Source organism: Balaenoptera ricei, chromosome 3, assembly GCF_028023285.1.
Source record: "Balaenoptera ricei isolate mBalRic1 chromosome 3, mBalRic1.hap2, whole genome shotgun sequence".
Classification (NCBI taxonomy): Eukaryota; Metazoa; Chordata; class Mammalia; order Artiodactyla; family Balaenopteridae; genus Balaenoptera; species Balaenoptera ricei.
The window spans coordinates 110,287,821-110,304,616 of NC_082641.1; the positions used below are offsets into that span (position 1 = coordinate 110,287,821).

At 46.6% G+C, this 16,796-nt stretch overlaps 1 protein-coding gene across 4 annotated transcripts in view; it reads right to left on the reverse strand.

Annotated features, from left to right (window-relative positions):
• Positions 1-16,796, reverse strand: part of ACSL6 (acyl-CoA synthetase long chain family member 6) — a 64,516-nt gene that overhangs the window by 19,710 nt on the left and 28,010 nt on the right. For 3 of the 4 annotated variants that reach the window (XM_059917020.1, XM_059917019.1, XM_059917021.1), the window contains 5 exons: positions 5,455-5,528; positions 3,803-3,880; positions 2,207-2,341; positions 1,672-1,806; positions 503-598 (listed from right to left, as the gene is read on the reverse strand). In XM_059917020.1, coding sequence (XP_059773003.1) covers positions 503-598; positions 1,672-1,806; positions 2,207-2,341; positions 3,803-3,880; positions 5,455-5,528 — 518 coding nt within the window. Of the gene's footprint in view, positions 1-502; positions 599-1,671; positions 1,807-2,206; positions 2,342-3,667; positions 3,746-3,802; positions 3,881-5,454; positions 5,529-16,796 lie in introns of all 4 variants that reach the window. The other variant, XM_059917018.1, reaches the window with a different exon arrangement.

The following is a 16,796-nucleotide window of genomic DNA, read 5'->3' on the forward strand; positions in this document are numbered from 1 at the left end:
AGATGTGCTTACTTTACTTAAAACCCACCAGTCACAACTATGTTACTATAGTCTGCATAAGTAGGAATCTGACAAACATTAATTGAATGGATAAAGGAATAAATTATTTTAGCAATGACAAAACCTACTGAATCAAATAAAAACACACAAATGAACTTTTATCCCCCTCCCTCGTGCTCCTTCTCTGGGCTGGGAAATAGTCTGCAGGCTGGAGAATGCAGAGATGCTGGTACAGGTGTGGGACAGGTTCTCCAGCACACTGATGGTCCATATACAGTTTTCTCCCAGAGTGGATACACACCTGGGCTTTCCACAATGTCACAAGGCTATCTTGGCTTTCAGTGACCCTGGGCTTTTTTACATCTTCAGAGAAGGAAGATTTTATCCCACAAAGATCTTGCCCCCAGAATATTTATCTGTACAGTAGAGGGTATAATGAGTTTCCTGCCCTGTCCTAACACTCACCCCACTGCCCCCAGGGAAGGCCACATAAAGGAAATACCTGGCACCCCAGAGCCGCCCGGAGGAATCCCAGGACCGTTGGTGATGCGGGGGCCGCTCCAGTAACAATCATCCGCACACACCCACCAAGACCGGCCTGTGGGAAGAGAGAAGAACCTGCCAGAGTCTGTGTTGCGGCAAGTGGAGTGTAGCTCACCTGGGCCTCACCTAACATCAACGTTCAACAGCTGTACCCTACCTGGACCCTAGGGTTGGGATCAGAGGGGCAGCCTGAGGCTGTACAACACATGAGCTGAGGAAGCCCCCTTCTCCTTCCAAATGAATCAGCCCAATCAGCTTTGCAATCCAACCCACAATATGGCCAACTCTTTTATGTGTTTTGAGATAAGGGCCATTAATCTGTGTGGCATTCTATAATTTTGGTTCTCCCTTTCTTCAAATACACAGCTATTCCTTCACTCTCCCATCATTTGCAAGCATCCAAAACAATTACTGAGGACAATTTCTTCCCACTTCCACCTTAATGGCATGGCCTTTTTTCATTTCTAAATCAATGCCATGGGCTATTTACTATGCACTGCAGAGGTAAAAGAATTTTTAAAACACTTTGTTTCTGTAAGTTGAGCCAAGAGATTTTAAATATTAATTTTCATAGCTAAAAATAGAGTAGTAAGGAAAAATGAGTACTGGTACAAATTAACTACAAATTCTTTGAGTAATGCAGAGCTTTAAAACTTTAGTGAGGAGACAGGAATGAGTAATTCATAAACAGCTTGGTTTAGGAGAGGCTGAAGAGATGGGAAACACAGAGGGAAAGGAAGATTCTTGGTCATCTGGCTAGAAGCTTGTGCTACTGGAAAGCCACTGTGGCCAAGGCTACAGGGAGGGGCAAGAGAATATTCGAGCCCCAAGAGCTCCTTGGTGAACCTGACTACCCAAGGGCAAAGCTGCCCTACTGCCTATAGAGGTCAAGGAACTTACTTTCCAGGAGTCCTTCTTGCTGGTTGCCTTTGGCAAATACAACACATCTCCAATGAACAAAACTAGGTCCTTTAAAATTTCAGTGGTAGCTTAAGCTTTGATTTCATTAGCAAAAAGTTACTATTTTATAAGATTACACACCACTGGGATGAACTTCTCTAATTCTTCTGTAAGGTCACCCATTGGACACTTGGGTGCCACTCTATCATCACTTGTTCATTTTCTTACCTGAATCTTATGAAAGAAGAGTTCATCCCAGATACTATCATTCCTGATGATTCCACTCCGGACCTCAGCCTGTTTACGCTTTGCTGCAAATTCCAGGAGCCAGCGCTTTAATGATGTGTCTGCCTGGCTGAAGATCTGAGGAACAGAAGTTGGAAACAGCTGTAAAGACTGCAGGTCCCACCTCTAGACACACCCCCAGGAAGAAGGCCTAGATTGGCCAGCAGAGAAGCCACACTCTATTTCTGCCCCTGCAGGAGGTCACTGAATGTGTGACATCCAGCTAAAGGTTAACGCTACCAAGGCCCAGGCACGTTGTTGGGAAAGAAGCCCTCCGCCCAAAATCTCCCAACCAGGGTTTTGGAGAATAGGAAGAAAACAGGAGAAGGAGGGGTGAGAGTCAGGGAATACAAGAGAAGAGGCAACTTCCAGGACCTGGGGCTGGAGGTGTAGAAAGCCTGCCTGGGGCTCCAGCCTCTGTCCAAACAAGCAGATATGCAGCTGCTCAGCCTGGCCAGAGACTCCCCGCGGGGCTCACCTTGTCGTACATGCGGTTCAGTAGTCGTGGGACCACAGGGAAGATGGTGGGACACAGAGCCTTCATGTCGTCTGAGAGGAGGCGGATGTCTCCCTGGAAGAAGCCGACGCGCCCTCCGTGGCAGTAGACGACAGACTGGAAGAAGTGGACAGGAAGGGAGGAGTCCCTCAGGGCGGTCACTCCTGGCTGTAATCCAGAGCTGTCCAAAGCTCTGCCCCACATCAAGGGTGCCTGTGACCCCCTCACCCAGCTCTGGCTGCTGCCTTGGGACACTGAAGAAAGCCATCAGAGGTGACACCCCCCCACACACACACACACCCTCCCCACCAAGTCCCACTCAGACATGGAGAGAAGAAGCAGGAGACAGGGTGGAATCCTGAGCCTTTGGGAGATGCCAGAGCAGCCAGTCTCACTGGTGCCTGCCCCTTCATGCTTACTCCCAAAGCCTGGACAGGGGCCTCCCTGGGGACTCAGTCTCTGAGCTGTACAACACCCTATCGGTGTGTCCGCTCCAGGTCTCAGAGCACCTGTGGTCTTCCCCAGGGATACCTCAGCAACTCTGGAAGGGTATGCAGTGCCCACAAGTAATGGAGGTGCTGCTAATGTTGGCGGTGGGAGGCCAAGGCAGAGCCTGGCTGGTTGCTAATGGGACTAAGATTATGCCAGGGACTCCTTTCTGTCATGCTCAGAGCAATTCTATACGGGAAACAGAATTTCTAATCTCTGTTTTACAGATGAGGAATGCAAAGGTCACAGAGGTAAAGAAAGGGATTTGCCTAGAGTCCCAAAACTAGTTCACAGTAATTGCTGGCATTTGAATCCAGGTCTGGAAAGCTTGAAAGCAGGCCCTAGTATACCAGACCTCCCGCAAGGCAAAACGGGAGAGGCTTAGGAGATAGTTTATGCACAGGCTGGTCCCTTAAGTGACACACACGGATAATTCTTTGTCCCCACAACCTCATAAGGACTCCTCCATTCTCTCTGTGTCCCCACAAGGCCTGTCCTAGGTCCAACCATAACACCAGTCCCATCCACAGCCTGAGGGGCCATGATAGTTTGACTCCCCTTTCAACTTTACTGTCTTGTTTTCTTTTTTAGGAGTTTAGTGAGTGATGAAAGTTACAGAATATAGGTGTTTGGGCCATAAATGGAGCCATACTGTACAGAGCTTGAATGGTAAAGCACTTCTGCAGAGCTGCAATGCTCTCTGAGCAGCTGGGGCCTTTCTCAGCCAAGGTGTGTCCATAGGTAAGACAAGCAGGCCTGGGTCCTCCCTGGAGTAGTGCTCACAGGAGGGACAGATCAGGGGGTCCAAGGTCCTCTGACCCCTCTGACCCCTGTGGCACCTTCTGAGGACAGGCCAGTTTAGTTCTACTTCATGCTGCCAGTGACAAGTGTGACACCCTGCTAGGGTTCTGGGTTCTGGGCTCAGACTGTGCCTCCCTGAAGCCAGGGCCTTACCTGCACCATTCGCTCAAACATGTGTGCTAAAGGCAAATAGGAAATGTGCACATCCGCACAAGTGGGAGCCCACTGACTCTGTAAGAAAACAGAAGGAGCCCAGGCAAGGCCCGGTCAGTCAGGCGGGCGTCTTACCTGGATGACTCTCTCAAACATGTGAGCCAGAGGCAGGAAGGAGATGAGCACATCGTCCTGTCTCGGAAAGATCACTTTCTGCAGGTGCCGGGCATGGGAGACAGAAAGGAAAGAAACACTGACAGGAAGACGACAAGAGAGTCATAAAACAATAAAGAGAAAATGACCTGGAGGGGCAAACATGAAGAGGGGAAGGGCAGTGGGGAAGGGAGGACAGAGAGAGCGGTGAGATGACAGCGAGAGAAAAGTGAGAGAGAAAGGAGAGAGAGGAAGTTGAGAGGCGCAGAAAGAAAAGAGAGAGAGACAGAGAGACAGGGCAGTGTAGGAAGCGGAGTGTTAGGTAGAAGCGCCAGTGGGTCTAGGTTATCTGCAGAAGCAAAGAGCCAACTGAAGCACACATAAACCAGCAGAGTCGAGCTCCGCAGGGAAGTCTCCTCTGGGAGGGCCTGCACCTCGTTCAGTCTTCGCGCCAGACCGGCATGCCTCTCCCTCCCCACAGCTGCAGGATCTGCCTCAGGCCCCATTTCACCAACTTTCCTGGGCCACCCGGACAGCGATTCAGAGGGTCTCAGCCTGTTGGCACTTTCTGGTCCTCCTTCGAGAGAAAGGGGCCAAGAGAACCCTAGGTCTATGCCTACTGGGGCTGGGGTACGTGCCCCGGACAGAGGCGTGGTGGGTGGAACCAGGCCTCATAAGCTACAGCCTGGGAACATGGCCTTAAAGCGGATGGCCAAGAGGGACCCCACTCTCCAGGATGGGTCTGACCTCAGGGACATGGGCTGCCCTGGCCAGGGGGCCCCATTCAGGGATGAGCTCTCCTTGGCTGACTTCCCTGCTCTCCGCCCTTTTACAGAGGTCTTCAGTCTCCTGGGCTGGCTTTTGGATGAGTTTGGACAAGCCCAGGGAACCTTGCTCATGGCTCCTGGTCTGGGCTCAGCTACCAACAGTGTCTCACAGTTTTCCACCAAAATATATAACAAATGGGCATATGCTCCATAATGCCACCAGGCATAAATGTGGATAGCGATTTTCTCCACAGTAGAGACAAAGCTTAATTTATAGGAAAAGGTACATTCCTTTCTCCTTAAGGAAAGTGTAGGACATTCAGATACTCACCACTTGTGGAAAAAGGTCCTTCTTTCTTAGCCAGTTAAAAAGTGCTAACATGCTTTTGTCAGGCCAAGTTATCAAGCTTTTTTGATTTTAGATTTACCATTTTTAGGTACAGCCTTAAAAATTAGCAGTTGCCATTGTTTCTCAGACTCTAGTAGTCCTTAAACACAAAATGACTGAATTAAACCCTGACCTACTTGGAAAAACAAGTTATTAAGGATTACTTTTAAATAAAGGTATACATAAAACCACAGGTATCTTAATTTTTGAAGTTAAAAATGAAAAATAGGTTTCCACGTTTTTCTTTCTGGGATCTGAGCACTCTCAGAAATCAACTGAATATTTACCAGGTATGGATCATTTCAGTGTTTGGGGTTAAAAGTATCTGTGAAAGTGAGGTTGCTCTAATGAGAACAGAAACTCCTGCCTGTGAAAGGCAGCCCGGATTGTATCAGGGAAAAAAAAGAAAACCCAAAAAACCTCTGAGGCTTGAGGGTGTCCTTGAGTGACACCTGCATTGGTGAGTCTACTTTATTCACCTCTGTCACTTTCAGAAAGCCTGAGAAATCAGCCACCACGTTCCCATGGGTGAGCATCGCACCTTTTGGGTTCCCTGAAAGGAGAGAGCAAGAAGGAGAATTAGTGGGAAGCTCAAGGGCTACTCCTTGAGAACAGCACTGGAGTCACCAATCCCAGACACCCAGAGCTGTCCACGCAAACCTCTGGCCTTCGTCCACAGCCGCCTTCAGAGTCCCAGGCAGATGAATGCTGTGTCAGGGACCTTCATTCTGTAGACACTTGAAGCCCATCTTGAGGCTCCCAGGTGCTTGAGACCAGAAGGCAGGTGACACAGCTTGGAGTCACCTCAAGTGCCTCAAGGAGTGCCTCAGGCCTGATGGGTTGGCCTGCACCTTCCCTTCTGCCTTCCTCAAGGAGCACAGGCTCTTGGCCTCCAGTCTCCTTATATATATACCCAGTAACCTATGCCACTCTCTGGGCCTGAGCAGTTCTAGTGTCCAGAATCTAGCAGTCAACTGTGCTGGCAGAGGACTTCCTTGCTGCATCCAGCACCTGGAAAGGCCCCAGCTCAGGCCAGGCTGGAGGTCCAGACTGCTGGGGCAGCCCTCCTGCCTGCTCACTGGCAGAGATGGCACATGGATTTCTTGCTTTGTCTTGACACGACCTTTCACTGCTGCTCATGAGGAAGCTCGGGGCTGCTAGGATGGCTCAGAGGACAGAGACCAGGTGGGGACAGAAGGCACAGCAGACTGTGGAGGGAGGCTGTTGGCCATCATTTCATGTCAACGTGGATACAACACTGCCGCTGCTGCTGGACAGATCTGAGCATTCTCAAATCCTGGCCTTGCCCCTCATTGCCAGTGTAACACTGGCAAGCCGTTTTTCCTCTCTCAGTTTCCTAACCTATAAAATAGGGACAATGACACCCACCTCATAGGGGGCTCTATAAGGTCTAAGGACACAGACATGTACAAAAGACATTAAATTAGAAGTTTCCACTGAGGCAGAAGATACAACAGCTGTGAAACTCCAAAAGTGAGGGGCCAGACCATGTGCAGAATTTACCCAAGAAATATCAAATAAACCAAAATGTTAACTTTGCAACCCTCACCCAGACAGAGGTTAATAAAAGGGTTGAGTTGAGGTTAAGAGAGTATTATAGTAAATGCTACTGAATTTTTCACTTTAAAATGGTTAATTTTATGCCACGTGAATTTCACCTCCTTAAGAATATGAATGAATGAGGAAGAATTTGTGAGAAGTATTTCTTCGGAGAGAGAGCTATGCTGAGTGCTACAGCCCATCAAAAGGGGAGAAATGAGGGGTCCTCTCTCCCATCTCCAATCTGAAACCCAAGCTAACTCAGCTGCTAATGAGATTGCTTCAAAACCCCAATCATGTTCCCTACAGCTTGGGCTGGGGGGGTTGGGTTGGGGAGGGGTCCCAAAAAGAAAGGTGAAGAAGGCCGTGGCTGCAAAAAAAATAATAAATCCCAGAAACTGGATATGGAGTCTGCAGAAGGAACATTAGGTGGTGGTGGGAATGGTGTGTTAAAAAGAAATCTTGAAGGAAACAATAGCAAAGATCAATAAAACTAAAAGCTGGTTCTTTGCGAATATAAACAAAATTGATAAACCATTAGCCAGACTCATCAAGAAAGAAAGGGAGAAGACTCAAATCAATAGAATTAGAAATGAAAAAGGAGAAGTAACAACCAACACTGCAGAAATACACAGGATCATGAGAGATTACTACAAGCAACTCTATGCCAATAAAATGGACAACCTGGAAGAAAGGGACAAATTCTTAGAAAAGCACAACCTTCCAAGACTGAACCTGGAAGAAACAGAAAATATGAACAGACCAATCACAAGCACGGAAATTGAAACTGTGATTAAAAATCTTCCAACAAACAAAAGCTCAGGACCAGATGGCCTCATAGGGGAAATCTATCAAACATTTAGAAAAGAGCTAAGACCTATCCTTCTGAAACTCTTCCACAATATAGCAGAGGGAGGAACACTCCCAAACTCATTCTATGAGGCCACCATCACCCTGACACCAAAACCAGACAAAGATGACAAAAAGAAAGAAAACTACAGGCCAATATCACTGATGAACACAGATGCAAAAATCCTCAACAAAATACTAGCAAACAGAATCCAACAGCACATTAAAAGGATCATACACCACGATCAAGTAGGGTTTATCCCAGGAATGCAAGGATTCTTCAATATACACAAATCAATCAATGTGATACACCATATTAACAAATTGAAGAATAAAAACCATATGATCCTCTCAATAGATGCAGAAAAATCTTTCGACAAAATTCAACACCCATTTATGATAAAAACCCTATAGAAAGTAGGCATAGAGGGAACCTACCTCAACATAATAAAGGTCATATATGACAAACCCATGGTCAACATTGTCCTCAATGGTGAAAAACTGAAACCATTTCCACTAAGATCAGGAACAAGACAAGGCTGCCCACTCTCACAACTATTATTCAACATTGTTTTGGAAGTTTTAGCCACAACAGACAGAGAAGAAAAAAAATAAAAGGAATCCAAATCAGAAAAGAAGAAGTAAAGCTGTCACTGTTTGCAGATGACATGATACTATACATAGAGAATCCTAAAGATGCTACCAGAAAACTACTAGAGCTAAACAATGAATGTGGTAAAGTAGCAGGATACAAAATTAATGCACAGAAATCTCTTGCATTCCTATACACTAATGACAAAAAATCTGAAAGTGAAATTAAGGAACACTCCCATTTACCATTGCAGCAAAAAGAATAAAATACCTAGGAACAAACCTACCTCAGGAGAAAAAAGACCTGTATGCAGAAAACTATAAGACACTGAGGAAAGAAATTAAAGATGATACAAATAGATGGAGAGATATACCATGTTCTTGGATTGGAAGAATCAACATTGTGAAAATGACTCTACTACCCAAAGCAATCTACAGATTCAATGCAATCCCTATCAAACTACCAATAGCATTTTTCACAGAACTAGAACAAAGAATTTCACAATTTGTATGGAAACACAAAAGACCCTGAATAGCCAAAGCAATCTCGAGAAAGAAAAATAAAGCTGGACAAATCAGGCTCCCAGACTTCAGACTATACTACAAAGCTACAGTAATCAAGACAGTATGGTACTGGCACAAAAACAGAAATATAGATAAATGGAACAAGATAGAAAGCCCAGAGATAAACCCACACACATATGGTCACCTTATATTTGATAAAGGAGGCAAGAATATACAGTGGAGAAAAGACAGCCTCTTCAATAAGTGGTGCTGGGAAAACTGGACAGCTACATGTAAAAGAATGAAACTAGAACACTCCCTAACACCATACACAAAAATAAACTCAAAATGGATTAAAGACCTAAATGTAAGGCCAGACACTATCAAACTCTTAGAGGAAAACATAGGCAGAACACTCTATGACATACATCACAGCAAGATCCTTTTTGACCCACCTCCTAGAGAAATGCAAATAAAAACAAAAATAAACAAATGGGGGCTTCCCTGGTGGCGCAGTGGTTGAGAATCTGCCTGCCAATGCAGGGGACACGGGTTTGAGCCCTGGTCTGGGAAGATCCCACATGCCGCAGAGCAACTAGGCCCGTGAGCCACAACTATGGAGCCTGCGCGTCTGGAGCCTGTGCTCCGCAACAAGAGAGGCCGCAATAGTGAGAGGCCCGCGCACCGCAATGAAGAGTGGCCCCCGCTCGCCACAACTAGAGAAAGCCCTCGCACAGAAACGAAGACCCAACACAGCCATAAAAAAATAAATAAATAAATATATAAATAAATAAACAAATGGGACCTAATGAAACTTAAAAGCTTTTTCACAGCAAGGACACCATAAACAAGACAAAAAGACAACCCTCAGAATGGGAGAAAATATTTGCAAATGAAGCAACGGACAAAGAATTAATCTCCAAAATTCACAAGCAGCTCACGCAGCTCAATATCAAAAAAACAAACAACCCAATCCAAAAATGGGCAGAAGACCTAAATAGACATTTTTCCAAAGTAGATATACAGAATGCCAACAAACATATGAAAGAATGCTCAACATCATTAATCATTAGAGAAATGCAAATCAAAACTACAATGAGCTATCACCTCACACTAGTCCGAATCGCCATCATCAAAAAATCTACAAACAGTAAATGCTAGAGAGGGTGTGGAGAAAAGGGAACCCTCCTGCACTGTTGGTGGGAATGTAAATTGATACAGCCACTATGGAGAACAGTATGGAGGTTCCTTAAAAAACTAAAAGTAGCACTACCATACGACCCAGCAATCCCACTACTGGGCATATACCCTGAGAAAATCATAATTCAAAAAGAGTCATGAACCACAATGTTCACTGAAGCACTATTTACAATAACCAGGACATGGAAGCAACCTAAGTGTCCATCAACAGATGAATGGATAAAGAAGATGTGGCACATATATACAATGGAATATTACTCAGCCATAAAAAGAAACGAAATTGAGTTATTTGGAGTGAGGTGGATGGACCTAGAGTCTGTCATACAGAGTGAAGTAAGTTCAAAAGAGAAAAACAAATACCGTATGCTAACACATATATATGGAATCTAAAAAAAAAAAAAAAAAAGTCATGAAGAACCTAGCAGCAGCACAGGAATAAAGACACAGACCTATTAGAGAATGGACTTGAAGACACGGGGGGTGAGAAGGGTAAGCTGGGACAAAGTGAGAGAGTGGCATGGACATATATACACTACCAAATGTAAAACCGATAGCTAGTGGGAAGCAGCCGCATAGCACAGGGAGATCAGCTCGGTGCTTTGTGACCACCTAGAGGGGTGGGATAGGGAGGGAGATGCACGAGGGAAGAGATATGGGAACATATGTATATGTATAACTGATTCACTTTGTTATAAAGCAGAAACTAACACACCATTGTAAAGCAGTTATACTCCAATAGAGACGTTAAAAAAAAAAAAAAGGAATCTTATCTGCAGGCTGGTTTTCCCCCAAAATCAGGGGGGAGCGATACAGTGTATACCAGAGACAGAAGCTGATGTGAAGTGGGGAGCAGACAACCAAAGGAAGGGCACTGCCTGCCTCTGGAGAAGAACTCCTCGAAGTGTCCATGAAACGGAGACTGAATTGTAAACTTCTGCCCAAAATCATTCTCCCTCCCTACTTCCATCTGGTGGGAGAGGGCAGAAACCTTCATTAGCAAGCTGGAGGAGGAGGAGGAGGAACACCGGACAGGAAGAGAGGAAGGCATGATCTCATGCCTTCCCCACTAAGCCTGCAGCCAGCCCTGGCTGAGGAGGGAGGTCTCAGTGAAGTGGACAGACTCATATTTTGGACCAACACTTGGAATTCTGAATTAAGATTGTGTTTGTGACTTACAATCCCCATGGGACTCACCTGAGAGGGACGAGATAAGGCATGAGATACCTAAGTTTTATCCAGGGGCAGACAAAGAGCTATCCCCACCAAGCAAGTTTAAAAGAATAAGTTTAAAAGATGGAGACAAAAATATAGTTGCTCTCATAATTATCCCCCATGAGGCCTTTATGCTCAACCTACTGGTGAACTATTTGTCAGAAAGGAGCATCAGTAATGGCACCACCTCTGTCTGACCAAGGTGTGTGGTAGGCAGGGTTTTAACATGTGCTCAGGCACCTACACCCATACTGCAAATCGCAGAGGCGATTCTGGGGACACAGAAAGTTACAGGATTTTAAAAATTATATTTTCTAATACGTAGCTATTAAAATATCCTCCTTTTGAAAAGAAGATCCATGCACTTTATTTCACTGCTTGTCCTTCTTTCATCCCAGCATCTTTCCTAAAACCCAGGCCCATGTTAGGAAATATCCCTGAATTGTCTCCTATGTACAAATCCCACAGAGTCCCTGGGCCCACAAACTATTCTGAGAGTATCACCCAGAAATTTTCACCCATGGATTCCCAAATTCTGGAATTTTCTAAGGAACACCCCCAAAATACTAAGTATGAAATCAGAACTGTCACAAAATATGGTCCTGTGCTATACAGCTTTAGATCTGCTCGGTTGGCCAACTTACACCTAATATAATCTCAGGGGGGATGGTTTGAGAATTTCTAGAGAAACTTGTCTTCATTGATGAAAAATTTCTAAAGCCTCCACTCAGTTCAGGCCAGAACACACACAATGGTAGTAGTTATTCAATTCTGCTTAGTTAGACAAGCCCTTTTCCTCTCCAACATGATGAGAAAAGCTTACACCTTTTAGAAACAAATGTTTTCTTGTGGATATAAATGAAATTCTATAAACTTCTAGTGAGTTACAGAATTTTTAAATATTCCCAGAAATGTTCAAATTATTTCCTCAAGTCATCTCTAGACGTGGTCCCAAAGGATAAAGGAGAGGTGCACGTTGACAACAAATCCTGGGAGAAGACTTCAAGGTCCGAGTTGAGAGGTGAGAGATGAGCCTTCAGAAAGGTTCTGCCTACTTCTCTGATTCAGGACAAGAACATACCTCTGGTAGCATTTGTTTTAAACATGATATGGTAATTTTTCCAAGCTGCTCATGTGGAAGAACAGACTAAGCATTCCTAGCTAGACCTACGTGCCACCAAAGTTGCAGAACTGACGTGTCCTCTGGTTCTCTCCTATTCTGGTGCAACGTCAGTGAGAGGTGCTGCTAGCCAGGCCCTGATGTCTCAGCAGAATGAGACCCATGGTCCGTTTCCCAACTTGCACTCGTAAACTCGCCATCCTTGCACTTCACTTTCTCTTCAGCTACCGAAAGAAAAAAACTCCCCTAGTTTCAGATTCTGCAAACAGCATTTTGGCTTCAGCCAGTGTTCCTGGGTGGGGCACCCATGGCTGATATGCAGGAGGGCATTTCACTGGGTGAAGATCTGCCCTGGATGGATGTTGGTTCCAAGTAGGAGCAGATGTGGGGTGAAGCTGAGCTCAAGGTCTCTCCTGTAGGAGTGGGTGGGAGGGGGGCTGGGAGCAGTGTTGGGTCCTCTGGCTGAGGGCTCCCTGGCTGCTTGTTTCCGCTTTCACACAAAGGTGGGTTATAAAAGACACGAGTGACAGAAATGCTTTGGAAGTTGTATAATGCAGATAGAGTGTTCATGTCCCTGCTAGGGGTTCCCAAATCTTTTTTAGGATTGAGTGTTACTTTCATCAATGCCATATCCACCATTTTTTTAAACATCAAACTTGAGGACTAGCAAGAATACAAATAATAGCTATCACAGCAGCCAATTACTGAACACCAGTGTGGGCACTGTGCTAGGCATTTCATACATGGCAGCTCAGCTATTTCTTGGAACAACCCTATGCTATAGGTATTAGGTGTATTCATTTAATATCCAAGGAAACTGAGGCTTGAGAGACGTTAAGAAATTCTCCTGAAGTTGCATAGCAGGAGTGCCACGATGTAGTTTTACGTATGTGATCACACAAGTCTTGAACGGAATGGTGTAAAATGCATAGGTCACGGTAAGCATTTTCCCAGAAAGCCCACCTGAGCAGCCACAGCTGTAGGGCTGATGGGCATTTACATACTCAGCTAAATGACTGGGCTTCCCTGGGCATCCTCAACTGGAACAGAAGAGATGCCCTGGTTCCAGTGGCCTCCACCTCCTCCTCAGCCTCCCAGCCCCACTGCCACCACTAAGAACTGACCCGGCCAGCTCCCTCATGCTGAGACCCTTTCATATGACTCCAGACACCTGACCCTCCCTCCCCTCCCCTCCCTCTCATCCCTCCCTCCCAAGCTGCACTCCCGTGTCCCTCACCCCAGCCGCTCTCCTGCCGAGTGCTTCAGCCCCCAGGCTTCCTCTGGAACACCCCACTCTAATAACCCCACCAAGCCAATCCAGCTGCCCACCTTTTCCACTCCTCTCACAATGTGACCCCTGAGGCTCACAGTCTCCAGCCCAGGAAAGGTGCTCCTCACAGAAACTGTCACACGGCGCCCCCTGAGACTCTGGTCCATTCATGAGGCCTCTCACCCTCAGGCCAGGACCCTGACTCCATCTCCACAGAGGAGGTCCCCCATCCTCCTGGCCTCCCAGAATCCTTTCTTCCTCCCTTCTTCTCCCAGGTAGGCATCTCTTCATGGTACTTGGAAGCCTCCTCTCTCCCCCAACCCAAACCAAAGCTTTGCGGGCTTTGCTCCATTGAGTTTCACCTCCCTTTCTCCATCAGTGGCTCTCTCTCAAACTATGAGAAACACTTTCAGGTATTTCCAGGAAAACAACAAAATCCCCACCCTCCCGCAACCCCACGGCCTCCACCGGCGGCCAGTCTTGCTCTCTGTCATCCCTTCACAGCTAATCTTTTTTTTTTTTTTAATAAACTCTCTCTTACAGTATAACATACATATGGAAAAGTACCCAAATAAGTATACAGCTCAACAGATTTTTTTTCAAAGTGAACTTACCTGGGCAACTAGTACCCAGAGCAAGAAACAGAACATCATCAGCATTCCAGGACACCAATATCCTGGAAGGCAACCATGGTCCTGACTTCTAAAACCAGAGAATCCTTTATCGTGTTTTTGTAATTTTATATAAAAGAAATCGTTCAATATTTTGTGCCTTTTTTCTTTCGCTCAGCATTAAGTTATATAATTTTCTATTTGTAGATATACCATTCTATTGCTGAAGGGGCATTTGAGTTGCTTCCAGACTTTGACTTTTCAAATCGCGTTGCTGGGAACATTATGCAGCATGCCTTTTGGCGACACAGCCAAGCTTCTTGAAAGAATTGTCCACACTTGCTGAGTTGACATCCTTACCTCCCATCCACTCCTCAGTCCACCATAATCAGTTTCTGCTTCCAACCTCCCCTGTCCCAGGAGCACCAGCAGGTGTTTCTGTGGCAGCATCCTATGGGTCCAGCTTAGCCATCGACAATGCTGACAGGTTCTATTCTCCTCTGGCCTCTCTGGCTGCTCCTGCTCAGCCTTTATTTGGAACTCGTACCCCCATCATTCCTCTCCTGTCAGGGTTCCCAGGCCCTACAACCAGAGGTCTCTTTTCCTCAGTCGACTCCCTCAAAGAAACATTTTCTTTCTTGCTGCTGGTCCTCTGCACGTGCTGTTCCCTCTGCTGAGAATGCCCTTCCTCCTCCTCTCCTCCAGCTGCCAATCCTTCAAGACTCTGCTTAGATTTGGAATCCTTTCTGTCCCGCTGTCCTGACCTCTTGGTGGCCTAGCACTCCCACTCCATGCACCCTGGGATGCAGACCCTCGAGGCAGTGAACTGCCTCATGACATGAGCTGTGTGCTCATGAGGGCAGGGCCGTGTCTTGTCCAGCCCTGTGTCCTCAGCCTCCAACACTAGGTCTGACGCGTAGCGGATGCTCAGTAAATGAGCTGAATGAATGAATCTACATAAATTAGAAAAAGAATGCTAAAAACCCATAGACTAAGAAGGATATGTTTTAAAAGACCACTGTAGGGACTTCCCTGGTGGTCCAGTGGTAAAGAATCTGCCTTACAATGCAGGGGACGTGGGTTCAATCCCACATGCCGTGGGGCAACTAAGCCCACGTGCCACAACTACTGAGCTCGCTCGCACGCCTCAACTAGAGCCCCCGTGCCGCAAACTCCAGAGCCCACGTGCCCTGGAGCCTGCACGCCACAACTAGAGAAGAGAAAACCCACACGCCACAACTAAAGAGGAGACTGCGCACCACAACGAAAGATCCCGCACGCCTCAACTAAGACCCAATGCAGCCAAAAATATATTAAATAAATAAATAAATAATAAAATAAAAGACCACTGTATTTTCTTCTCTGGGAAGGGAGGGTAGCACATGAACGCATAAAGATACATCTGAACTATCATTCATGGGGCCCAAGTCCCCAAACTGGGCTATGTTATACCCACAAATTATCTTTTATTTGCAGAGGGCAGTTCGATTTCAGTCCAGCTGATGGTTATTCTGAAACGAACAACCAACCACGCATCCACCCATTAGCCATCCCTGAGTACAGACAAACCCCAAGCTCTCACCTCCTCCAGGGCCTTCTTGGCCTGACTAGTGGCTCCAAAGCACTGGCTTATTCTGGGAATTTCCACAGATGTTTCCATCACACATCAAGAGAAAAATCTTCCCAGAATGATTCCACCAGAATCATGATTCAAATGTCAGATTCAGATCATATTTTCCACCTTTCCTCATTGAAAGAACGATGTGGCTCTTGATGAAGCTGAGGCCAGGACACTTATCATGGAAGGGAAGCTGTATCCGCAGCTGTGATGTGCTGGACAAGGGGATGGCTACCAGAGGCACAGCACAGGCTTAGGCTAATGCCAAGGAAATCCACACGTGTAGCCAGGCAGGGTAACATCAGGGAAGAGGCCTGCTCACTCCCCCAGCTCTGCCCTGGCACCAGCCACACCTCTGGGGTGGGAGGTGTGGGCACCAAATCACAACCTGTTTTCTAGCCTCCCTACATTCTGCTTCCACCATATAGAGACTGGGAAGGATGGCTCAGCTTCCAATTGTGACTCCATGGTCTGAAAAAGCACTGGACATGAGGCCTGCCCTCTGCAGCTAGGCAACAACACATTTCTGCATCATCAAGTTCTTTTCCAGATACAGGGGCAGCAGCTGTGACTAACTGACTCAGTTAAAACCCAGGGGGCACTCTTGAACAGCAAGGGTCCAAAGCGAAAGGCCACAGTAGTGACCTGCCCCCAAACCCAGGGTGGAGGGACATGTCACCAAAATTTCACATTGTGAAACTCCTGACAAAAAGCAACATAAACCTGAAGGGCATTTTTGAATCCTGGGCTGGCTCTGGATGTCAGCTCCTGGAGAGCAAAGGCTGTGTTATTTCTCTTCTGACAGGGTTTAGCAGTCAGGTGGAAATAATTCTCAGACCCACTTGAGTTAATGGCAAAAACCCACTTTGATTCAATAACATCATGTTTATTGTGATCTACCCACAAGGATTATCCTGCCCGCGGGGCTGGTCAAGGATCTGCCAACCGCTTTGGAGGCTCCATCTGTGGAAGGCGTGGGGAGCCCCAGGTCACTGCCCATCGAGAGCTATCATCAAGGTAGTCCAGCCCTAGGTCTGGAAAAGAGGCTGGAACCTTCTTGCCCCTTCAGGCCAAGGGCAAGTGACTTCCCGAGTCATAAGATGAGATGGAGAGGCAGCAGTGGGGAGAGCACTGGGCTGTGAAATGGGAGAATAGGGCACAAGCCCTCTGCCTCCAATTGCTGCTGGTGCCCCTTGGACAGTCCCCACCCCGCCTGCCTCACAGGTCGTGCTGAGGCCCCAGTGACACAGTGATAGGGTGAACGGGCCACTGCAGGCTGCAAAGTA